Source organism: Lathamus discolor, chromosome 2, assembly GCF_037157495.1.
Source record: "Lathamus discolor isolate bLatDis1 chromosome 2, bLatDis1.hap1, whole genome shotgun sequence".
Taxonomy (NCBI): Eukaryota; Metazoa; Chordata; class Aves; order Psittaciformes; family Psittacidae; genus Lathamus; species Lathamus discolor.
In genome coordinates this window covers 22,932,805-22,958,673 of record NC_088885.1, presented here as the reverse complement: position 1 = coordinate 22,958,673, position 25,869 = coordinate 22,932,805, and the positions used below count along the sequence as shown (strand labels likewise).

The 25,869-nt window shown below is 46.6% G+C and overlaps 1 protein-coding gene across 2 annotated transcripts; it reads left to right on the top strand.

The window, feature by feature from the left end:
• The first annotated feature begins 2,620 nt into the window (after nt 1-2,620).
• On the top strand, nt 2,621-8,069 carry EOMES (eomesodermin). 2 transcript variants are annotated; one of them, XM_065669213.1, is made up of 7 exons: nt 2,621-3,532; nt 3,776-3,930; nt 4,191-4,312; nt 4,777-4,935; nt 5,025-5,086; nt 5,724-5,875; nt 6,119-8,069. In XM_065669213.1, the coding sequence occupies exons 1-7, from the start codon at nt 2,778-2,780 to the stop codon at nt 6,454-6,456; spliced, it is 1,743 nt and encodes a 580-aa protein (XP_065525285.1). In that variant the 5' UTR covers nt 2,621-2,777; the 3' UTR covers nt 6,457-8,069. The 2 variants fall into 2 exon arrangements, with proteins under 2 accessions (XP_065525285.1, XP_065525284.1); XM_065669212.1 differs by having other exon boundaries at nt 2,622-3,532; nt 5,724-8,069.
• The last annotated feature ends 17,800 nt before the right edge of the window (nt 8,070-25,869 follow it).

Below are 25,869 nucleotides of genomic sequence, written 5' to 3'. Positions count from 1 at the left end.
AGCCCAACAAAACACGATAATCCGTAACCCTTCAAAGACCTACATTTTCTTTCAACATTCTTTCTGTGGTTTGGAGGTTACTTTAGGAGATTAATGAACCTAACGTGTTCCTTTCTGTTTCACCAGTCTCTGCTGTTTCTGCAGTGTTCTCTCTAAGAGAACATCTAAAGGGTTGTGGGACCCATATAGAAAGCTTCGGTCCCACACAGCCCTGAGACACCCCGCAGCTAGCTACGGCGAGGTTCCCTGGCCAGACCCAAGGAGGTCCAGGACAAGGAGCAAGGATGGAGCCAGCTTGCAGGAGGCAGGGGGAAGCAATCCCACCGTTGCCTCCCCGACCCTAAGGGAGGGGAGATTTGCTGGCTGCGGGAATGACAAGTATTGGGTCCCAAGAATTTGGCTGGTGGCTGCGGTGGTAACTTTAATTTGCGGGATTACAGCTCTTCCCGCACACACAGAGTCAATGAACAAGCTCCTGGGTTACACGCAGCTCTCCCAAGCCGTTGCACGGCCGCAGAAGCGCTGGAGGTCTTCGGAAAGCCTTTGGCCGACGGGACTCCCGACCGGGCAGTCCCGGCCTCCCCTTCCACCGCCGCCGGGGCCCGGGAGCAGCGGGGTGCAGGACAGGGACCGAGGCCAGGCGGCTGCTCGCCCGAGCCGAGTTGGAAATGACCCCGAACCGGGAGGGAGCTGGATGAATCATTCATTCGTTAGGGAGACCCTTAATTCAGCCTTTATTTCGAATCCGGAAGGAAAGTGCTCCCTTTTCCAGAGAGGCCACAGTTTCCCTGCTCCCCACCCAGAGACCCTTCAATCCGCAGGAAAACTAAGTGACAGCAAAAGCTTTTCTGCTTGTTAAACGCTAGGTTAGCAGAGTTTAGGGGGAAAATACCCCGCAGTAGCTTTGACCTAAGCGGCACCTGTCCTGCAGGAGTGTTTTAAATCATGGGACCCTTCCAGTGTATAAAATATCGTAAAATTAATTCTCTTAAACCCTACGCAGTACCTTTGTTATCTATCTATCTCTGCCGTAGCACAGGAAAGGCGAGCCCAAGGGAGCGAGCTGCCGGAGCGGGAGGGGGCGCGGATGGCAGGATGCTTCTCGTTTGGTTTTGCCCTGAAAGCAGGGCAGCCCGGCCGGGCTCCGCTGCCCTCCTTGCCCCTCGGTGAGTGGCAAACCCCTTGCCGAGAGCAGTCAGTGGAAAGAGCAGCAGCGCGCAGCGGCGGCTTCGCTTCGTGCCGGAGCGCCTGGCTTCTCCGACACATTTTGGTTGCCTTCCTTGGTCGGTCGAGATCAGCTCAAACACTGGGCCAAATGTTACCCCGAAGAGAATGGGTGTTTATGGCGGGCGGTGGTATTTCGATGCAGGCTGTGATCAGGTTCCCTCACGTGTGGCCGCATCCGGAGGTGGCCAGAGCGGGAGCCGGTTCCTCTGTCTCTCGGCTTCTATCGGGGGTAGGAACTGAGCCCCCCCAGACCCCTGAGCCGCCGGTGCCTGTCCCTTGCCTCTGCAGACACCCACCGCCACCGTGCCAGCACCCAACGTGCGCAAGAGCCGCGTCCCGCCCCGCTCCTCCTGAGCCGCGGCGCTGGCGGCCGCCGTCAAGTGTCGATTTCTGTCAGTTGCCCCGATGCGGCGGGAGCAAGCGGGGCCGGCAGCGGAGCTGCTCCAGCCCGCCCGGGCCGGGCTCGAGATTTAGCTGTGAGGAGGAGGCAGGTTTTTGCCGCGGTCTCTGCGAGAGGGGCCAGCGGCAAGCAGAGGCGAGGGGCTGCATCTGCAGCCGCAAATCATTCGGGAAGGCTCTGTCCCCTCCGCAAAATCGCACGGGCACCTACACCTTATCGAGCTCTGTCCCCTTACCCTCTGGGGCAAAAGGCTCCAGGTTACATTGCGCTGAGAGAAAGCGCCAAACAGATCTGGCCCTGAATTACAAATCTGCCTCCCTGGTGCGAGATGCCGAAAGGAAACGCGGGTTGTGAGAAACCGCCTGCCGAGTTCCTGAAAACCGAAAACGCGAACCCAGCCCGCAGCTTCCCACAAAAGTGTCCCCGATAAGGTGCAACGTGAACCCCCCACCATAACGATGATGCCCGGAAAGCGGAGAGAGGGGAATGCAGCTGTTGAGCGCAGCTAAGCCACAAGCCGAATCGTTTGAACGGCGAGGGGTGGCAGGAGCTAGTGCCACTCGCTCTGTCCCGGCACACCGCCGCCCTCCCTCCCTGTCGTATGCCGGTGCTGGCATCAGCTCTGCTCTCCATTTTCCCTTTCGCTCCCGTCCCTCTCTCCCAGTCTCGATCCTCCTTCCCCTCCGTGCCCCTCCGAGCGGCTGCGCGCCGGAGAGGACAGTGCCACCCCGGAGAGATGTCTTTTTTCGGGGGAAGGGATTTCGGTCCCTCCGCTGCGGCCACGGCGGGGTGTGCGGGCTGCTCCCCTCCCTCCGAGCTGCGCGGGGCAGGCCGGAGCCCCTCCGGTAGCCGGCCGCGGGTAGAGGGGCCGCAGAGGGAGGGCACACACAGAGTCACAGGTGACTTGTTCCAATTAGTAGCTGTCTAATTAAATTAGTGTCACGCAGCCCAGCCAATGGGCCGGCAGGGGTGGAGGGTGGCAAGGAGACAGCGCGGCGCAAGCCCCTCCCCGACGGCCCGAGAAGCCCGGCGTGCCGGTATAAATTGCCTCGGCGGAGCCCCGCCACGGTGTTGCGCGGCCGCGGGTCGGGGTTAGGGTTGGCGTCGGCACCGGACAATAGAGGGCTCTTTACAGGACTGCCCACTGAGGATGCAGCTGGGCGAGCCGCTGCTGGCGGCGGCAGCGGCGACCCTGCCGGGAGCTCCCTTCTACCCGCTGGAGGGCAGCGGGCGCGGCGGTGGGACCGGAGCCGGGACTGGGGCAGGCGGTGCGTCCCGCGGGCCTCCCCGGCCGGGCTCGCCACAACGGCTCGACATGGACAAGACGCCCAAGAAGTTCGGAGCTGCCCCCACCATGCTGGGTGAGGCGGATGCGGGCGAGCCGCCCTTCGCCGTTCCGAAGCCGGACGGCCGTAAGGCCACCCCCTGCGGGGAGGAGGAGCTGCCCCCTGCCGCCGCCGGCCCCCGCTATTCCATGGACAGTCTCAGCCCCGAGCGCTACTACCTGCAGTCTCCCGGGCCTGCCGGGGCCGAGCTAGGGGGGCCCTGCGCCCTCTTCCCCTACCCGCCTGCGGCGCAGCACGGCGCCGTTTACCAGCCGCCCGGAGGACCGCGCTACCCCTACGGCTCGGTATTGTCTCCGGGCGGTTTCGCAGGCACCGTCTGTCCTCCCGGTGGCCGGGCGCAATTCGGCGGTGGCAGCGGGTACCAGTACGGGCAGCCGGCGGCTGGCACACCGCTGTACGGGCCTTACCCCGCAGCGTCGGGGTCCTGCGGCGGCCTTGGGGCGCTGGGGGTGCCGGCCGCCGGCCCCGGACTGCGGGCGCAGGTTTTTCTCTGCAACCGCCCCCTTTGGCTCAAGTTCCACCGGCACCAGACGGAGATGATCATCACCAAGCAGGGCCGGTAAGTGCTCAGCGGATGGGTCGAAACGGGGGGGGATGGCTGGGGGTCTGTGATGGGGAGCGCTTGCCCGCTCCCCTGGGGAGAAGATGCCTACGGCCCGAGGATGCCCGGGGGTCGGTTGGGCTTTGTGCTGATCTCCTAGGTGCCGGTACGGCCGGGCACTCCGCCGCCGCCTGAAGCTGCACTCAAAGCTTGCGCCCCTTCCCCGGCCCACCTCACATGCTGTGTGCTTTTCCTTTCCAGGAGAATGTTTCCTTTCCTGAGCTTTAATATCACCGGCCTCAACCCCACGGCCCACTACAATGTCTTTGTTGAGGTGGTGTTGGCGGACCCCAACCACTGGCGTTTCCAGGGGGGCAAGTGGGTTACCTGCGGCAAAGCCGACAACAACATGCAAGGTAGGCGCTGTTTCCCCACGGGTGAGATTCACCAAAAGGGTTCCCGTTTCGCCCCCTTCTGTAGGGTCTTCCCCATCCCGATATTCTGCTGCGGGAAGAGTTGTGCTTTTCAAGGCTCCTTGCAGCGCCGTTTCCGTGCCGCTGTGGGTGCGGCTGTGCGGGAGAAGGGGCGTTGGGGGAACCGAGGTTCTACCGTCCAAGCGCTCAGAACAGCGGCTGTGCCCGGCCGGAGCTTTACGGGCTTGGCTTGTTTTCCCCAGGCAACAAGGTGTACGTGCACCCCGAGTCGCCCAACACCGGGGCTCACTGGATGAGACAGGAGATTTCTTTCGGGAAGCTGAAGCTAACGAACAACAAAGGTGCTAACAACAACAACGCACAGGTATATGGGCTGCAGGGGGAGACTGGCTGGAGGGGATCTTGGCAGCTCTTGGGGATCCCTGCCTTTCGGGGGTTTCACAGTATTTAATCGGGCTGCTAGATCGCTGCTCTTGTGACTTGTACCCTTCTGGAAATGGATTCTACATCTTGCTTTTTCTGCTTCTTAGGACAATTAGAATTATCAGAAATAGATGTGTGAATCTCTTTGGTTTTAGCCAATACATCTATCTCTGGAATTGCTCAAAAAGTGGGAGTGTTCTTGATGGTTCTTGATTGCCCTCATTCACAGATTTTAGCATATTAGTAACCTAGTTAAATGGGGCTAAAAGCTGTGAATAATCTCTTCCTGGTAACAGTTAAAATTACTCAATTACCAATTCAGAAGTTGTAGGAAGAAAATGTTAGCCTGTAAAATCTTAGACCTACTTTGTCTAAAGACCGTGTGTCTTCCGTGGTTCCTTTTAGATGATAGTACTGCAATCTCTACACAAGTACCAGCCTCGGCTTCACATTGTGGAAGTGACTGAAGATGGTGTTGAAGATGTGAATGATTCCTCAAAGACTCAAACATTTATTTTTCCTGAAACACAGTTCATAGCAGTTACAGCGTATCAAAACACTGATGTAAGCATGGATATATAAAATGACAATTAAGAATACATTTGTCTTGAATTCAACATCTTGTCTTACCTATATTCTGCTTTCACTTTTAGATTACCCAGCTCAAAATCGACCATAACCCCTTTGCAAAAGGCTTCAGAGACAACTATGACTCGTAAGTATATTTCTGTCTTCTCTTGCAGTTGCCTCTGCCTATAAGGCATGGTTCTGGCCCAAAATGCATGAGGAAGAGTTTTTCTTTAGATGCTACTAGAGTTAGGAGTAATAATACTACTTCGGGCAGCTTTGCTAGTTTATCTGTTCTTTTCAAAGACGTTAAATGTCTAAACCAATAGCCTGTTTGAATAGTTTCTATATTGTCCTGATGACCTGTCTTCTGGCAGGCTTCTGAATTTTGCAAGGAAACTTGGCCTGCAGATTGGCAGTAGTGTACTGTGTATCTTCATAGCTTTTCCAAATTGTTGGTAGTGGACTTGCCTGATGCTCACTTCCTAGCATCAAATGGCCTTTGGAAATCTGGTTCTGTACATCTACAAGTACTGTTTCTGGGAAGAAGCTGCTGCACCTCATTTAAAATGTGCTGGCTGGTGTATGCTTGTAGCAGTAATACTAGAAATCTTATATTGTCTAGGAAAACCAAACAACTCCTAAATTGGATAGCCAGTTTTTCATAAAAGGAACAGTCATCCAGATAAATGTAGTTGTAATAATTAACTTCCTTCTTGTGCTTGTTTTGCTGTCATACTGGAATCGTAAAGAACAATGCTCAGTGTTTCTCTTTTATGTTGTAGCATGTACACAGCTTCAGAAAATGACAGATTAACTCCATCTCCCACGGATTCTCCTAGATCCCACCAGATTGTCCCTGGTGCCCGATACAGTGTGCAACCATTCTTCCAAGAACAGTTTGTCAACAACCTGCCCCCAGCCAGGTTTTACAATGGTGAGAGAACGGTCCCTCAGGCAAATGGCTTGCTCTCCCCGCAGCAGAATGAAGAGGTGGCCAGCCCTCAGCGGTGGTTTGTTACACCCGTACAGCAGCCCAGTGCCAACAAGTTGGACATGAACTCCTATGAGACAGAGTATTCTTCTAGCAGCTTGCTCCCTTACAGCATTAAATCCCTTCCCCTTCAGACATCCCATGCTTTGGGATACTACCCTGACCCGACATTTCCATCCATGGCAGGCTGGGGGAGCAGGGGATCTTACCAGCGAAAAATGACAACAGGATTATCCTGGACCTCCAGAACAAGTCCTCCAGGCTTCTCTGAAGACCAGCTTTCCAAGGAGAAGGTAAAAGAAGAACTTGGCTCATCTTGGGTAGAGACTCCACCTTCCATAAAATCTCTAGATTCAAATGATTCTGGAGTCTACACTGGTGCTTGTAAGAGAAGACGACTCTCCCCTAGCACTTCCAGCAATGAAAATTCCCCGACTATGAAATGTGAGGACATTAATGCTGAGGACTATAACAAAGACACTTCAAAAGGCATGGGCTACTACACATTCTATACTAGTTCTTAAGGCATCCTTTTATTCCAGTTGGCCAAGTTATTCTGGGTTTTTTTTTTTTTTTTTGGGTTTTTTTAGTTGGGTTTTTTTTTCAGGGTGGCATTGGGTTTGTTTTTCTTTTGCATTACAATGGCAGAAAAGACTCTTGCCTTCCACCTTGAATTGTGTGCAATTCTAAAGAAGGTGCCAAAGCTTTTTGATTTATTGCAGGTAACAAAGTAGGGAAAGAGTTGACCTATGGTAGAATTCTTCCCCTGTTTTAGGAGAAATCACACGCAAAAGCTGTAAGCAGAGCCTAGATTTTCACAATGTGGTTTATTTATTGGAGACACTAAAGTGTACTGTTTGGCTCAGCTCAGAGGCCTGATCAAATCTACGCACTCCTGAGTGAGGAAATAGGGGGGTAGTGTTTCACATTTAATTTTCTTCCTTGCCTGTCCCTCTCATAAAAGGGGGCTGGATGGAGGGAACTGCACAAATGCTGTGTTCTGCTTTAGACTGAGCTGGCTTCTTTAATCCCTGTCTGCAGCACAGTTGGCTGAGCTGGAACTTAACTCAGCAAAGGCTTGCTTTGGCAGAAGGTGACCAAAATAAGGCTTGCTTGCCAGGCAGGATTTTAACTTGAAGGTCTTGTTGCTAATGATGGGGTTACAATGAAAGAATCTGACTTTTTCCTTAGTTTAGAACTTGCATTAGGAAAAAAGTCTCCATTTCCAAAGCCTAACCTTTATTGAGGTGGCCAAAAATAGTGTACAGTTGTTTTGTCTAGGTACACTGTAGAATATTGTGGAATAATGTATAAATAGTTGATCCATAGCTGTTTAGTCAGAAGAGCCTCCAGTGGTGCTTTGAAGTTCAAAATGCATTTTTTGGTTAATCAAACCTAGCTATGAAGTGTTGCAAAGAACATGGAGACTTCTATTTATGTGTCTGTAAAGTGACTTTTTCAGCTGCCTTGTACAAAACTGGAAGTGATGTAACTTAATCTACTCTTCATGCATATAATTTCAGCTGGTTTAAACTGATCCACTCTAGAGCACTGGCACACAAACTTCCCTCAACAAAGCGTCCTCGTGTTTTCCTTTTCTACGTATATAGTAGTAATTTTTAATAAATGTGGTTGGTGCCAGGGATAGCAGTGAGGGTGGCTGCCTGCCTCTTCTTTGCTTCTACTGGGTGTCCCAGCTGGGGGAAGGTGGGAGCATAGTGCCTGATTTGTCTAGAATCTAGCCATTCCTTGCAATGTTCCTCTTATTGGGGTCCGATCTAGTTCTGCTGTGTATACCCCTTAAGCTTTGAACTCCCAGGTTCATTTGAATTCCAACCGTGCCTCTTTTCCCTTGTCACCCCCGCTGCCCTGCTAGGCTGTGGGTGAGGTGTGAGCTCAACCCTCGCCCTAGGGAGCACCCTGTGAACTCTGCTCGCCTGCCGCAGCCGCAGCGGGGCCGGCCCCACCGTTTCCCGGAACCGGGTCAGAAATACCCTTGCCCGCTTATCTTGGGAGAAAGCCCCTCCCGGCAGCGCGATTCAATGCGGGCTCCCGCGGCAGCGGTACCTTTCGGGAGGATATGCAGGCAGTAATGGGATTAAACTGTTAGCGATACGCGGCTGCAAACAAAATAAACCAGGGGCTCAGACCGGGGCCCTCACGGGAGGAGATAACGCGATCAGGAGGTGCTGGAGCGGCCCCGGGAGGCTCTTCCCCCTCTCCGGGGCAGAGAGCCGTGGATTTCCGAGGAGCTTTAGATTCCTTCTTCACTTCTGGCTACGAGACTCGGGCTCTGCAAAGCGACACGAGCCTGTGTCCCGGCAGCTTTCCCACTGGCCCGAGAGTCACATCGATCGGCAGGCAGAAAGGGGTTCGCGATGATTTTTAAGTGACTATAGGGACGGGATATTTGTTTCCTATAATAGGATATCCCCTCCCTTTACAGCCCCCTGGCAAGGCAGGTGTCCTCTGTTTCCAGCCGCGGGCTGCGGTGGCATGCCGGCAGCAAACACTGATTACACAGCGCCTGGGAGCACAATTCCGCTGCGGTGTGTTATTAAAAGCTGTATATTTTTGCACCGCGCTGTTTAAAAAGGAACTTAATACTTGTGAAAAGTCCTCACACTGTTTAATAGAAACGTAAGTGCCTGGCTGGCCCCAATTAACACCTTGTGATTATAATGCATTCCTAAAATGGGGTGTCAGACGCCAAATTGTGAATCGAGGTATCTAATTAATCTTCGTAGGATGACACTGATAAACAACTCTATATTTAAATAAAGATCAAGGATCTGAATGCTTCTTTGTTTACATTAACGGAAGATAAAGTTAACTACCCTCGCACTTCGCTTCGTAATGCGATTTACCGACGCAAACAGCAGGCTCTGGGTGGAGAACCCCGCCTCCCCTCGGCGGGCTTTTTATCGCGGGTTTGGAGGGATAGGAGACCCAAAGGTGACTGTCCCTTCCTCCACAGCCCCGGCACCCTCTGGCGAGTGCCGGGAAACTGTGAGGCAACGCGCCCGCAGGCTTCATCCTGCCCTTTCAGTAGCTCTCGTAAGATGTGTGAGGCTTTGCCCAACAGCTGGACGGGGACGGCGGAAAAAAGGGGTCTACGAGAGAAAACACATACACAAACAAATAAAAATCGTTATTTACACCATTGTGGTGCTGTGCAGCGAGAGGTGAACTGTAAACGCGCCCGGTGAGGCTGCATAAACCAACTTTAAGGAAAATCCGGACCCCGCTTCGGCTTCACTCCGTGCGGGCAGAGGTGCTGCCGGGTCTGCCCACCCCGGGGCCTCCACTCCTCCCTTGCCCCACAGCGGGGCCCGTGAAACAGGGTGACACTGGTGTAAGGCTCCGAGGCCGTTCCGCGACTTAGCAGTTCTCGGGAGTATTTCCCCATTGAGCCGAGAAGCGGTTCGGTGCTCTGCGTGGAGAGCTCGTTTGGTTTTAATAATTGGGCGCCCGGCAGGGCAATGAAGGCAGCGGAGACGTGGGATTGAGACCATTCCTCACCAAAGACTAGGGGTCTGGGGCTGTTTTTCGTTAAAGAAGACGTGGCACCTCACCGCTTCTGCCGCCTGTCCTCTTTGCAGCGGCAAGTAGGGAGCAACCGTCTGAGAGGTTTCTTTTTCCCCCAACGAAACTTCGTCCCTCGCTGCTCGCCTCAGACTGTATCACCGGTGCTTCACACCTGGGCGGGAAAACGAAACGACCCCGAAACGCTGCTTCTTCCGACAGCATCACCCCAACCCCCGCAGGAGAAAGGGCTCCTTCCCCGGCGCGGCGGCCTCAGCGCTCCGGGGAGGAAGGAGCAGGTATTTTCCGAGTGTGTTTTCGAGTAACACTGACGGGGTTTTACTTTCGGTCCTAATTTTCTGCTACCACCTTCCTCAACGCCACCTTCTCGCTTGTTTCCACCTCCCATTTAGGGGAGCGCGGCGTTAACGGGGAGGACGGACGGGGGATGTTCCCTGTGAATGGTGATTTTTACAGCCCCCTTCAGCTACCACCCTACCCTCGGGGTCTCCTTGGTGCGGAACAGGCTCCCGATAGCTCCTGCGATACCGCTACACCTCAGAAATGCCTCTTCCCGCCGGGATTATTGGCTATGGGGCTGTGGGGCACTGCCTCTGGGAAGAAAATGGAGTGAGGGGGTTGAGACGAGGGAGATGAGGCGCTTCGGCACTTCCCTCACGCCCGTCCACCCCGTAGAATTGGGGTTTGCTGCCACCGGTGCATTATTTTTGTTGTTATTATTCTTCTTACTATTATTCGCACACTTTTTTGTACATACAAGCCCAATTCCCCATCCTCTTGAGGCATCCACAGCCCACTCCTCCCCTTCTAAAAATCTCCATATCCCTGTTCATAATAATCTGAGTATGGCTAATATAAATATTAATCTACTCCTTATTAGAAGGGTTTTAATGCTTGCTGGGTATCACAAATAAGTAATCCAAGGGAGAATGGCATTAGGCTGAAAGTGCAGAGTACAAAATATGATTTGAATAAAATGATAAGGTGGCATCTTATATTTCCTTTAGGGAGTACTATACTCCGAGCTGTCACAACCAATTGTGTAAATAGACGAGACTGAGGGATGTGATCCTAATCATATTGATGAAACATTCATATGAAAGACCGAACGCAACCAGAAGGGACTCACTAGGAATACAATTAAATCCTAATCTGGGGAGGAAGAATCCTCTGCAGGTTTTCCTCTAACCTGCCATCCTCTCCCCCATTTTCATTTGGAAGTCCTATAAAATGCAGGAGGGGAGGAAGAAATAAACGAGTGATGGAGTACTGGGTGGTTTGCCTGCTTGAAGAATGACATTAACACCGGGAGTGCTGGGTGAGAAGGAGGTAAATCTGCTTCCTGACCTTGCAGATAATAAAAAAGGGAGGCCTAACTTTGCTCACAGGAGTAACTACTTGCCTGCAGAGGGTTTCCACCTGTGGGTGGTGTTGATTAGGTACAGGAGACTTTGACCCTCAGCTCAGTTCCAGGCTTGTGAGCAAAATTTAGTCTTCTGTCTTCTGCGTGTCATTCAGTTTACATCTGCAACAGGGAGATGATTTCTTGCTGAGAATATTTATTAGCAAAGGGCTTCTTTTTCACCACCCCACTCCCCTAGCTACTGCTGGCTACTGTAGCTACTGCTACAATGAGACTGAACTTTTTTGACCATTGTCCCTCAAAAGATAGTCTGAGAAGACAGAGAGGACAAGGCACACATTGTGGTTCATATAACAGTACTAAAACCAGGCTGACTGCTTTCATTGCTTCTTGTTTTTGGGGAAGGCATCAAACAGGTGCATTTTCCTAATATGCCACCTTTTTGGCTTATACAATGACTAAAATGAATTCTAGCTAGGAATACTTGAATGAACATAATGATGTTTAAAGCTTGAAAGCAGCCTGTCTTTTTCATCCTGCCCCTGTTAAAAATTAGTCTTCCTTGCAGTGTTTAAGACCCAATAGCTTTTCCAAAGTAGCCAGTCATTTATCAGCAAGCTCAGGCAAGGAGCAATGTTAGTTCCTTCTGCCTGGAGTGTTTTCCATTGAAAGAAAGGTCCCAAAGACCTTTCAGTTCTCTTCAGTTCAGTTCTCTTTTAGTGGGGCATGATTCCTGTAAATGAGGAAAGGATGCATGGAGTGGGATCTGTACAGGAGCTCCATATAAGTCCATATTTTCCTCCACTGAAGTATGAGCTCTGCAGTTTTATGGTTTACAGAATGATTCTTATGGTTGAGGTAGGCACTATCAAAGTGGCAGCATCATTTTAGCTGTTTTGGGGATGAAAATTCATGTTAAGGTTCTTCTGTCATTGCAGTTCTGTTAATGATCCCTGGTTTGCTTACAGCATGGTTAGGTTTTCGTAGTGTAGACAGGGCACTAACTGTTAAACTTCATGCAACAGTTATAATCCTATTTGTCCATAAAGCAAGACAGTCTTCATAAATTGCTTGGTGTAGCTGCAAATTTCCTTGGAGGAAGAAAATGATTTTTCTTTGGGAACTAGCTGGTTTGTAATATATTAGCCCTTGCTTGCTCTTAGTGATAAATTCTCAATAGCAGCAACATTACTACTTTCTTCTCCTTACTTCCTATGCCAAGTAAGCACATAAGAACATGATATTCCTGCCCTAATGAAAGAATAATTTGGGCAAGGAGAGCTCTTAAACTGATGTTTCCGAGGACATGTTGACACAAAGACTTTTTCAGGAGCCATTCACAATTGCAGATAAATTTTATCCTCTTTCTTAATACAGGACAAAGCCTCACCTGCGTAGCCTAGTCTCCACTGATGCATCAAGTAGCTTATTTTCCAGTAGCTTTATGGTTTATGTCTCAAGATTATTGTTAATCCAGCTCTTTGTTACTTCTTTCAGCAAAGGCAGGATTCTGCTCTGCTGCCTTTGCATTGCAACTCATTTGCAGGATCATTTGAGGGGTAAGATTAGATTAATTTCTTGGGTTTGGGTGGAAATGCCTTTGATCCAGAAGTAAAAAATGGCAAAATCTGTGACATTTGATGGTTTTGATTTTAGTCACAGAGAGAGTTCATAAAGTTTATGCCAGCAATGATGTGAATAGCAGGTAAATCTGCGTTGTAAAGCTGTTTCAAACATGTGGTACATTTCTCTACCTGATCTGCTTAAATTATATGCAGTGCATAATAAACTTCTGGAAATGCCTGATGTCAGGATGTGCCAGTGAGTAAGGGTAGTGGTTTGGAAGTGGAAGATCAGATTATTTTTCAGTCGGATCAACTCACTAATTCAGTTCACTGTGCAGCAGCAGAAATGCTTGTGCTGGCACTGAGCTGAAAGAACAGAGCAGACTGTAGGAATGAAAGACTTGCATATTCTTGCCAAGGGTGATGGTGATTTCCTTCACGAATTTAAGCAGTAGTACTGGGTTCTCTGTCCCCCCTCAATAACTGTACATGACAGCTAATGCCTGGATGGTGAAGCTGGTACTCAAAGCTATGGCCAATTTAGTTACCGGTCTTCCAGAGCATTTAAGGAGTTTGGTATAAACGCTCTGGTGAGGGACTTTCTGATCTGGTAGAGAGACCACAGTATTTAGGTAGCTGTGGAAGTACAGTGAAGTGTAGATTTATAGCACTTCTCATACCCCACCACAGCTGTCCATGGGCATACTCTTGCTCCATAGTTTGTAGCTCCCTGCCTATGGTTAGGTCTAGTGCTTTCCTGATTTCAACCACGGGAATAGAAAGCCATTCCCATAGGTATTGGAAAACACAAGATCGCTGTTTTTGCCCTGCTACAAAAGGCTTAATTATTGCATAGTATAACAGAGCACATGTAATAGCCTGAATGTGGTTTCTGCTCCCAAAAATTGTGATTGTGATGTAAGTTCAGTTCTTATTTCTGACATTCCCATTACATGAGACTCCTTAGGGAGATGCAGTTCCCCTGGAAATGGCTTGAAATACTAGGAGTACCAAAGCACTTGCTTTGGTCATCAACTGCAGGAAGGATGCACATTTAGAGTCATTTAAAGGAACAAGGGATGTGTTTGACTTTAGTACAAGGCATAAGAAAGAAAGAAACAAAAAATATTGGGGTATTTCACAGGAGAGTTTAAAAAACAACCACCACAAACACTGATGGGATTGCTCTGAACTGTGAGGTGATGATTGATTTCTGTGGGTGCTTTCGATAAGTAGCTAAGGTAGCTGCCCATGTCTCTCCCTACTCTGAGTTGCACTGAGTCTCTGTAGGGACCCATGGAGAACACGAGAGGCAACGCTCTTTCGGTGTTTTCTCAACCTACCCAGGGACTGGAAATTTAAAAGAAAACACGGATCCCTTTTCCTGTTCGCTGGGTATTCTTCAAACCAGGAGTCACAACAGCAAACAAGGCAAATTGTGTTCCTCCACCCTGTTCACTTCAATCAGATTTGATTTGCATAATTTCCCACGCTGGTATTAATATTGTTATGCTGAGAAGTGCTAATGGCCGCCCATAATGTTTAAAGGTCACCGAAGCCTAGAGTGAAAACACTCTATAGAAAGACTTAAAGATTGGCCATAACCACACCTAAAAAAAATCCTGATGGAGGCTTAAATGGATTAACTGATTCTTTTGTCTTTAGCTGAAAACAGCTAACGTTTTCAATATCCTCTATTATAACAGCTGCAGACGTTAATAGCTAAGCCAAAGCATCTCAAGTCTTCTGGTATATCTTTATTGAAGAGGAAAGGTGAAGCTACCGGAGAGGGGGTTGATTTAGGGGTTCAGTACTGCTGAGAAAAGAGAAAGGTTCTTATCTATTCCACCTTAGTCTTTCGTTTTAACACTTGACTTGTGAGTTCAGTTCTTACCTTGTACCACTTGACTTGTGAATTCAGTTCTTACCTTGTACCATCTGTGGGGCTCACCAAACCCCTCTGTGAGATGGTTTCTTTCACAGACTTGGCAGAAAACGCATCCAGGAGAAAAGGATAGTTGCATTCTGCTGGGTTCACTAGTTCAGTCGGCTCAACTTAACACGCAACAGGAGTCGGAAACACAGTGCAAAAGAGAGGGCAGATTTACTTGCTCAGGATTGGTGGAGAAGGGAGTTGCAAACAACCCCTCAGGGACTGTAGGAAGAGAGGGCACGATTTGGCTTTTGGTGTAACCTTATGATGACTCAATTTGTGACATCGTGAATTGTGAAATTGCAGGTTTATCAAAGAGATAAAACTCTGTCCTTCAGATTAAACAGTGTTTCCCCAGGCTGGCTGGGATAAATGCTTCATCACTGCCTTTTTGTTCCCTTATGAGTGTCCAGAAAGGCCAAGGAAAGAGTCGCAAAGTCACTCACTGTGTCATGGCTTTAGGCAATGTGGGGTGATCAGGTAGGAAGAGGTGACTGAGAACACAGTAATGCAGATACCACTGGGGGTGTGTAACCTTTCTTGTGCAGACTGGTGATCTTGTCATATTCATTTATATTGTTCAGTAATTAACAAAGTATCAGCCTTTATTTGTGATATTAGAAGTGGTGTTATTGTTTAATCTCTGTTCTTGTTCACAATGTGAGAGGAGATCAGTATTCAAAAGTAAGAATGTAATCCACACTCACAGAATCACAGAATCACAGAATCCCAAGGGTTGGAAGGGACCTAAAAAGATCATCTAGTTAATCCTGCAATGAATAACGTGCCTTTTGGGGTAGGTTTGCTGGGGCTAATTTGGGAACAAGGAGATGATGCACATTAACACTTTCTGGCTCAGGTTCTGGAAGACTATTCCTTTTCAGTGAAGTAAGCTTGCTCAAGGAATCCACAGGAATGGGTTGTAATTGTGTCATTTGCTCAGGAAAGTGTAGAGTTGGGTATATTTCACTGACAGTAAATTACATTCAGTAAAGAACTTCGATGCCTCTGCTTTCTCCTCCAAATAAGAAGTAAACATTCATTCAATCAAAATATACCTTGTGAGAAAACCGCTCTTTTATCAATGGGAGGAAGCTACATTTGGAGAAGGCTAGAATTCAGTGTGTGAGCAACAGGTTGTGCTATGAAGAGTCATTTGAGAAACTAGAAGGTGACTATTATTGACTGGCTGATTGTAGCCAGTTTAAGTGGCTTGCAAAAATCTTCCTCTCCTTTTGAAAAGATGATCCTTGGGTTCAGGAAGTGACACACGGCTGCGGCTGTATCTGGATAGGTTTACAGCGACCTCTCACTATAGGTGTATCAGTAGCTACATGAGTATTCTACAAACATAGGTGAAAGTTGTATCTGTGTTACATTTCTGATGCATGCTCTGAAGATCTGTATGGATCAGGACAGACAGCAGTCAAGAAAAATGTTGCTCCTAAGAGTTTATAACCTCTTACAAAATTCAGCACTGAAACTGGGGCCAGAAACTCAGCTAAACCAGGCTAAACACGGAAGTTTCCAATGAGAACTTCAGTAAGACAATCACGAGCTAGAGGCAAAATTATACCATGTTTAAGTTCATTAGAGCCAGCAGAAGAGTTCTTGGAGAAAAGGGAAGGAAGCGCGCTGTCTTCATTGTAGTGCTTGCAGAAATGAGCAAAGCTTCAAAGTGTCTCATATATCTGAAGACAGGAGCTGAGACTAAGAGACTAAGCCCCCTTCTGTATATCTTTGATACACTTCCTTGCTATATTCGAACTTAGGAGTAAGGAGCTTACAGTTCATCCATGCTGGCCTTCAATCACGCTTGCTAGACTTCCTCCATGCAAGAATGGGCTGTCTTGTGCTTTAAAGAGGTTGTCCTTGAAGATCAGCTGGTTCTCACAGGCTTTCACTTTGCCTTCCACAGCAGTCTTCCATGACATTCTACCAAGAATATCCCTGAACAAGTAGAAGTCTGTTCTCCTGATGTGCCAGCTTGCAACTGTGCTGTTTGTCTTTCTCATTTCTCTCAGAATTTTAATCTCTATAGTCTTACGGCTACCCTTCACATCCCATACTTCTCCTTTGCAGGAAGCCCAGAATACTTGTCAGTCACGTGTATAAAGAACTTATCATCAAGAAGGACTAGAAATTTGGATTGCCTGTGCCCTCTCTGCACGTATCAGGGTGGTTCTTGTCCCCAATGAATACCAGCGGGAACTAGAGCTGGAGCTCCAGCTCATGGAGCTTCCTCTGGCTTTAAAACGAAGGCTTCTATTTCCCTGTCTTGATCAGGCGGTCAATAGCAGGCATTCAGCACAAAGTCACCCATGTTGGATTGTTCTCTGATGCTTACTCACAAGGTCTTGGCTGCCCCATCACTTGTTCCAAGCAAAGCAGTGTGTGTTGCAGCATAGATTAGATTTGCATAGATTGAAACCTCCCATATTCCTCACCTCCCCAGTCTGTTGTTTCTCAAGAGCCTGTATCCATCCATTGCAGCAATCCAGTCATCTGTGCTATCCCACTTTGATTTCTTAACCCCTCTGAGATGCCACCAAGCGATCCCTTTTTCCATGGTTGTTTTCAGACCCCACTTAATTTCTTTAGGTTCTTCTGGTATCTAGGGAGCTGCTTGTTGGAGCTGCTGCCTTCTCATTCTTCTTTTCCCCTCTCTGAGTGCCAACTCTTCTTTCAGCAGTATGTTTCTTGTTCCCATCTCCTTCATCTTCTCTCAGTGAGAGACTAAATGCACTTTAGAATCTCACTGCACTAATTGTGTTGTAGTTTAGGAGCTGGATACTCTAGCAGCCCTTGTGTCTATTAAACTATTCAGCTTTGTGCCTTCAGGGAAGCCTGCCTGAGGTGCCAGCCCTGAGCACCACACCACTTCAAGTTCCCATGCCGTGATGCTTGCTTTCTGAAGGCAGTGACAGATGGAACTGGTCTTCATATTGCTTGGAAGTGGGGTCTTGCATAGATAACCTCTAACCTGGGGTGCTGGTATTCCCAAGGATGCTTTTGCAGTCATGGTTGACTGGTGTGGGGGCTTAGTTGCGTCTGCTCAACAGCAGCCTGCACGAGGATTCATGCTGAATTGACAGGTTTGAAGTTGATGGGACACATCTAGCCGAAAAAGGAAGACCTGGCTCTGGTGGATGTACAAGAGAAAACTTGGAGGCCCGGACCAGTTTTGGATGGCACATGCATTATGAAGTACTCGGAGCAGAAAAGGGGTAGGAAGGTACAGTGTAAAGGCCTGAGCTGACTGAGGAAGGTCAGTTGCAGAGCAGCGTGAAGATGTGATCCCCTCAAACAAAGCCTGTGATAGCAGAAGTTTCACTGAAGCGCATCTATAGGAGCTGACTCAGTGGTTCCTCTGCTTTCCACTGTGTTTTCTATGTAATATTCTGATACTTTTGAACATTTCCAACCAAAATAAACAATGCTCTGTTCCTTTCTGGTGCAATCCTGAAAGTCCGTTGTGGTTTTCTGTGGATCAGACAAAATCATTGAGCTGCTGAGCTCTGAAGGTGGTCCATGCTTCTCTCATATCTGGTTCTGGTCATGTAGCTTCCCTGCCTGGGCTCCTGATGAAAATGTTTAACTTAAATCCCTAAAGCAGACTCTGGGTCTGAAAAAAAGAACTGACTGCAGCACAAATCAAGTGGTCAGCACTTCCCAGGGAAAAGCCCCTGAGCCATTTAAATGCCAAATCAGAGCTTTTCTGTTGTTTTTTCCACAAAACGAGGTTCAATTTTTGCAGCATGAAGCCCAGCACAGTCACGTCAGCGTGAAGGAGCTGCATATGGATTGTCTTTGTTAATGCAGGGTCTTGGTCCCTGTTACATATCATTTGTGTATGTTTGGTCAGAATTTGACTTCCCTTCAGTGTTTCAGCTGAAAGCTTCCAGACCCATCAAGAGCCACTTCGTCTGTACATGGTGTTTCTCACTGCTGAATAGGTTCTAGCTTGCTTCATGTTAAATTCTACTCTGTGACATGTTGATAATAAATTGTGCAGCTGTAGCTATTCCTGACTTGTAAGAATTATCATGTTGCTTAAAACAGGACATCCCTACGAGGAAGCTCTCCCCAGAGTGGCGGAAGGTTTCAGGTCACACACTAGGGAGATGTCTGGCATTTTTAAGCTTTAGCCTCAGTTTCCAGCTTCAATGCAAGAACTCCAACAGGATTTACAGACCTGTTTTCTGGACTTGTGACTCCAGTACTTCTGATTGCAAATGTAACACTTAAAACAAGCCACATTGGTTGCAGTAATGGTTATGGGCCATCTACCATATTCCTAAACGTGCAAAGGGTGTATAGCACCATCCCTGGAAGTGTTCAAAAGCCATGTAGATGAGGCCCTCAGTTATATGGTTTAGCGGTGGTCTTGGCAGTCCTGGGGTAATGGTTAGCCTTGATGATCTTAAGGGTCTTTTCAACCTAGCTGATTCTATGATTCTATATACATGAAGCATGATGACTTAGCATACAATCTTTCAGATGCAATCATCTGGTAAAGGCAAATGAAGGGGTGTGGGTAGGAGAAAGACACAGATACTCTGGAGACACAAGTAGGAAAATGTTTCCTGTAGAAGTAGGATACTGGCTGGAATTGGAGACTTTTTGAAGACTGGGTGCCTTCCAGATAGATAGAAGAGACACTGTCACAAAAGCCCAGGTATGGCAGTCTGTGCACTGAGTAGGACCTGCCACTATAAGGAGTCTCACTGAATCCTATTTATTCATGCATCCCTATTGAAGTTAATATGAGTAGAATATGTTGAATTTGGCCCTAGGTTAGTAACAAAATTGAGGTTCTTTAAAATGGATCTGAAGAGAGAGGTATGGTCCAATGCTGCACTGGCTTTGAGAGCTTGTTATTTTGAGGGGATTTAGTATTTTCTGTTTTGGCAGTTTGTTATTTTGTTTTAGGTGTGTGGGATGGTTGGGGGAAGAGCAACATGATTATTTTCCTTACAAATTTAATAAGAAAAGAATTAGCCTTGAAGAGGGGAAGAACAATCTGCTCCCTTAGATTTAAGATGCTACCTTATTTATCTAAAATATAGAGCTTTCATGTGTTATATTACATAGCAGCCCCCAAAAAAGATGCCTCTCTTTTGCCTGGGGTTAGCAGCTCCTGAGATTTCTGAAGTCGGGCTAGTACATTAACACCTTAGATTTAGGTAGTGCACGGCTACAAGCAAATGTCTTTGGATGATAGAAGCAAATCAGACACTGCTTTTGTATGTCACAAGGGATTATTCTATTTTAGTGCTATGCCCTTTGGCTTTACAAATGCACCTGTAGTGCTCCTGTGGTTAGTGCAAAGAATCGTGGTAGAATTAATTTACTATAGTTGTTTTGGCTCTTTAAATAGCAAATGTTAGAACTGGCTATACTCAAACAGGTTTTCAAACTTTACGTGTATTACTTGCAGCAGTTCATAGACAGGGAAGGCTTCTGTTCTTTAATGCTAACACTGAGTTCAGCAACGTACTTTTCCATTCACAAAAGGTGATTTTTGTGGAAACAGGAGGAATTCATGGCTGTGTCTGGGCATAGGAAGTTGGGAGATAAATTCATGTAAATCTAAAGATGAATCACCAGACACATGTTTCAGCTGTGCCTTTGTGAATCTGAACGAGTCTCATTTGATTTAATGTCATCTGCTGAGTTATTTTCATATTGAAATAACTGTCTCTGAGAGCTCATGGTGTTTATGTGGCACTGTCATCATATAGTAGCAAGCTATTAACTGACATTTTGGGAACAGAGAGACTGGTCTACTAAATACTGTGGCAAATAATTGTCACTTTGACTCTTTGGAGGAGATGGGGGCACTCAATGTCTGTAACATCAAGAGGATTTCTTAAAAAAAAAATTGTACCTATTTTTGAAAGTTTTGTGGTTGGGTTTTTTGATTGTTTGATTTTGACATGACATCAGGATGGTATAATGTGTCCTGATGTTGGGTGAAGTGTGCTGGAACACTCACTGTGCTTTTTGTAGTCCAACAGAAGACAAAAATACCCCATGAAAGTGAAGAGAACAGGAAAGAGAGAGGCTGTGACTTGTAGTAAGACTTGGTGGCTTTCTAATAATCTTGTCATTATAGAAAAGAAAGTTCAGCATATGAATATATTAGATGTTCTGAGACTTGGCAAATTTTAACCAATATCAGTTACTTAAGGTTTTTAGCTGCCTTTTTCATCTCAGTCTTCTAGGAGAAGTCTGCATAAAATAGCTTTACCTAAGCTAGGCTGTTGGGTTTGTGGTTTGGGTTTTGGGGTTTTTTATTGGTATAGGGCTTGGAAAGAGTGTGTCAGAAAGAAAAAGTGATATGAGATGTTAAAAGCAGGAAAATACTTGGAAGTTTGTGTTTCAGATATGTTAGCATTTAGATGAAGGTGGTAGGCAGGTAGGCTAGAGGCCTAGACTGGTTTGTTGGATCATCTCTCAGGATCAGTATGGTATAGTTCCTGTGTGCCAAGGTGAATCGTAGGAACATAGTGTTTATATGGCAAAAGTCCATCTGTCCAGTGTGTTGTCTCGAGAGCAGGCAGTAGCAGAATATAAGAATGTGTTACCAATTGAGAGCTTCTAGCAATCATCTTTAAGGATTTCCTGAGCTACTTCTGGACTGCCATGTTAAACACTTCCTTTATGTTGTTTAATCGTTCAAGTGAAACTCATTCTGCCTAGGAATCCCTTAAATTCTGTAGTTTGAAGTTGCAATGGTTTGATTGTAGATTTCCCCACTGGAAATCTCCACCTATGTTGTTGAGATTTATTGTTTTTACATCACTTCTATTCATCATCAGTGCCAAATTAAAAGCACTGCAAAAGTACAAGTAGGATTTGCTTATGCTCTTATTAGGGGTACCAAGAATAACCCCATCTGAGACTGATCTTAAATTTGACTTTCATCTTCAAATGATGAAGAAATAAATTTCTTTTTGCTAAATAGCCTTCATGTCCACCTAGTACTTGAATCAGAACATAAATATAATTGTACATGTCAGACTTCTCTTACTTTGTTTCTAGAGCTTCAAACTCAGGTACTTTGGGGTACTAAGCTAAAACACGAGTATTTCATCTTTTTGCTGTTTGTTATTCCTTAGTGTAATTGAAAATATTAAGTGGGAAGCCTAAAGTTAGGTAACTGACAGGTATCTTGTGTTGGGGTAGCCTGATATTTTTGACTATATTGTGCTTATTACTCATAACTGAATTAGTGGGAATTGTGAAAGCTCTGATCCTGAAGACAGGACATTCGTTTGGAAGCATAAACATGCTTGAAGATTTACAAGTGGACAGACACATTAAGAAGGTTTTATTAATACCTTTCCTCTCAAACTGCTATTACGTCCTTTCCAGTTGTCCTGTGAATATCCAGGAGGTTTGTTTGCCAGTATAATCTAAATATTTTTATTTTTACAAGCACAGGTTTTTACTTTCAACAGCATGAACTGGGATTTAGGTTTCCTAGAAGTTTATGGTTGTTTTCCTGGGCATGCAGGTAACCATACCTATAAAATCTTGTTCACGTTTGGAACGGGGATAAACTCTGCAAGGTATATTTTACCCCAGAGCAACCGCCTCTGTAAAGTGTATCAGTGCAACAAGCCAGCACATACTGCAGTGTTTGCTGCCGGCGTGCTTAAGAAAATAAGGACTCTTAACTTGTCGTTAAAAAGCTGTTTGTGTAGATGGAGAGGTTGCTGGGCTGGAGCACTCTACCGGGATGTGTGTGGCTACAGTGCCCTCTTGTGCGAGTGAGCGCTGGTGAACAGCGGCTGATGCAAAAGGTCTCTCCAAAAACTCATGACTGCCAGAGAAGGAAGGAAACTGAAGACAGACAAAAACCTCTTTCTGCTACGGCCTTTTGCAGTGTGTCTTACTCACCAGCAGTTGGTTGTTTCTGTGATATGATGCGAATGTAAGGACAGCCTTTAGGCTTTTACCATGTAAAATGTGCTTTGTATTCTGCTCGTATTTTGGCATTAGCTGGGAAATGAACTCTTACTGCTGCTGTTATGGTGATGCCTACAGGACCTGTCATGGAGAGGAGCTCCTGCTTCTGCTAGGTGCTGTCTCCACACTCAGAGGTAGCCTTTGCTGTGCTGTGAAACTTAAACTAAGTAACCAAACCTGATTATTCCTGCAAGACAAATAAAGACAGAAGTTTCCTCCTCTCCGCACTCCAAACTTGTCATCTGCACTTCATCTGCCTCTGAAATTAGAGATTGAATTAATGTGTCTTGATTGGAAAGAAGAAGAAAACTTCAAGTGAAGAAAGGGCACAGTGATCAAAACTAAGCGAGCAGGACAGACCCAGGAGGGTTTTGACACATTATCATTTGAAAATGGCAAAGCAAAAATCTGCTGTGACCACAGTGTTTCAAGATTACTGTAAGAAAAACACCTGCCGATGCAAATAAGTCTAACCATGGCACAGAAAATTCAGGGGATGTGTCCCACTCATTTGACCAAATGCTTTTTGATAATTCTAAAATTACAGCTACCCTTTTGAGGGTATAATTCATGACAAATCTGTAGGGAGTGTAAGTGACAGCAAAGTAAGAAAATTGTCCTTGTATTACCAAGACTTAAAGTATGTAAGCAGGAATGTCATTGCACTAAAAAAGGAAAAATCCAAACCTAGTTCCTCAATACAGGCCATTGAACTGTTATCCTGGGTTCAGCAGTAGCAGTCATTTTTCTCCTTCTTAGTAGCTGGTGCAGTGCTGTGTTTTGACTTTCAGCCTGGGAACAGCACTGATAACACCGATGTCTGTAGTCGCTTCTCAGTAATATTACTCTGACCAAGGACTTTCTGAGCCTCATGCTCTGCCAGGGAGGAGGGGAAGCCAGGAGGAAGCAGAGACAGGACACCTGACCCAAACTGACCAAAGAGGTATTCCATACCACAGCACATCATGCCCACTATATAAACTGGGGCAGTTACCCAGAAGGGCTAGATCACTGCTTGTTTGGGCTAGGTATCGGTCGGCGGGTGGTGAGCGGCTATATTCTCTTCCCTTGTTATTTCTCTTATCATTATTATCATTGGTGGTAGCAGCAGTGATTTGTGTTATACCTTAGTTACTGGGCTGTTCTTATCTCAACCCGTGGGAGTTACATTCTTCTGATTCTCCTCCCCATCCCTCCGGGAGCAGGGGGGAGAAAGGGGCTGGGAGTGAGCAAGCGGCTGCGTGGCTGAGTTGCTGACTGGGCTTAAACTATGACAACTGTATAAACCTAAAAAAAAGAAGGACTTTGCACAGCTTCTTCAAAGTGTAAGGTACTTTGACTTCAGTTGAAGTCAAAGGGTAGAAGGAGCACGCAGTATCTCTGCAGTCAGTGAAGAAGGAGATGTGCGGGGGTCTTTTTGTGCTGTTTTTTGGGGTTTGGGTGGATTTTGTTGTGGTTTGGTTTTGTTGGGTATTTTTGTTTGTTTGTTTGGTGTTTTTTTTTTTTTTTCTGTGCTGTTCTCTGCTCAACGTGTAAATTCAGAAACCCATTTTGGTCTCATTTTAGTCATTCTACTCTAAACATTTGCTTTTGTTGTAATGAACTGAGAATTCCACCCTAACTTGATTTGCTTGAGGATTCACAGAGGAGAAGACGGAGAGAGAAACAAAAATGAAGGGAGAGGTGGAATGATCAAACAAACAGAACTGAGCCAAACAGAAAAGAGCAGAGAAACAGGGAAGGAGGGGAAGGATGGTATGCTGACTGGAAAAGAGATGCAGTGTGCCAGAGGACCTGTATGAAAGTAAGTGGGAGCAGAATTTAGCTATTAAAATGCTGTCATCCTGCACCTGCCTTCCATGTCCCATCGCATATTGGCATGTCCCATCGCATTCTTCAGTCTGTCCTTACTGCTTCTTACTGGTCCTTATTTACCAGGCACTAGCCTTGCACCTGCACATACCATCACCAGCCCCTAAGCTAGGGCAATGTGAGATTCAGCTGGAGTTGTGGAAACACTGGATCTTCTCACATACTGAAGTAGACAATTCTTATGGGTTAGAGGTCTGTGGAAGAGAGGAAGTTAGTGTGCCAGAGAACTAGTTCATTCACTGATCTACTTTGGTTAAATAAAGATAGGCTTTGTTTACTGGCCAATCATTTACACAATTAACAATTACTTTAAATATCACAAGTTTGTCTTAAGTGAGCCTTTTTTTTTAAATCCAGGGATCATATTAATTAAACACCAGTGCTGCTGAGCAACACGAAAATGTAAAAACGTATTTATTAAGTTCCATACTTACTGAATTATATTTCTTCCACCTTAAGTATACTGCTTATAGAAACACTAGATACTGACCAAGCCTCTGCCTGCTGAGGGCTGTCCTGAAGACCAGGCTTACTTATTTGAGCAGTAGAAATGTGTAAGGTATGATGACTTAGCTCTGACACTCCTGGGATAGTGCTTAGACTGCAACACCTTCCCACAGAGTGCATCAGCAGGAGGTTTAACACTGCAATATATACTTTCATCTTTTTGCAGATGAATCAGGCACTTCCACATATTTCTTGCTGCAGGCCTTTCTTCCAGGCATGTGGTTGTAAATTTACTTATAAGGCTTTTTCAGACATGTAATCATTTCTGAGGTATTTGCCACTCAGCAGGTGAGCTTTTATATGCCTGAGAAGTTTTCAGATTTCAATATAAAATTGATGATCCTATATATATATAAAATGAACCTATATATAAAACTGATGAAAATAGATAAAGTACAGGTTCACCAGGGCCTACATAGACACAAGGATTCTCAGCTGCTGCTGAAATCAGGGCACAATAGAGTGCAGCAGCTGGAAGCCTTTGCTCTTCACAAAAGTAAAATCATCAGCCAGGTTGTCCATTTTGCTTCTCATGATGGATGCTGGCTCCAGTTGGAACGGGAATGAGCTCAGCAGGATCATGGAGCTCCTGCCCCACACAGAAGGAAAACACAGAGAATCTGTTGCTCCCAGAAAGTCAAAGGTTCCGTACTTTTACGTAGCTGCCAGGGATGCCTTGGACTAAGCTATCACCCAGATCACCTTGCAGCTCTGTGAGAATACAGCTTGTAAAGCAGTCAGCTCCAGAGGAGCCCTAGCAGGGAGTCAGTGGACACCTTTGCCTACAAAGAAGGCTCATTCCAGCTGATATAAAAACATGACTGAATAATGGCACAGCTGCAGGTACTGCTCAGGGGGGAGAACTAACAATCAATCCCCAGAAAGATGCAGAGTGAATATATGCACCCTGTGAAGCCTGCTAAAAGCATGTTCGATTGCCTTAGATCAATTGATGTTTCAAGTCCCACCTACCCCACTGGAGTACCATGTTGAGGCATCACATTTACGTGAAAGTTGTCTGAAAACATGGTTGAACACAGTTTTGAAGGTTCTGGGACACATGCAGTGATTGTGCCTACAGTCTTTCAATGAACCCTGTCTCTGCACCTGGCTACAATTATTTACTGGCATGAAGTCCACAAAGAAAGCAAAAGCTGTAACGTAAGTGGGCCTG

What these genes read in the sequence shown, in the direction of transcription:
- EOMES (XM_065669212.1), top strand. Translation starts at nt 2,778, where the DNA reads ATGCAGCTGGGCGAGCCGCTGCTGGCGGCGGCAGCGGCGACCCTGCCG. An exon ending in CTAACAACAACAACGCACAG is followed by an intron (nt 4,313 to 4,776) that starts GTATATGGGCTG and finishes GGTTCCTTTTAG; the next exon opens with ATGATAGTACTGCAATCTCT. An exon ending in CAGCGTATCAAAACACTGAT is followed by an intron (nt 4,936 to 5,024) that starts GTAAGCATGGAT and finishes TTTCACTTTTAG; the next exon opens with ATTACCCAGCTCAAAATCGA.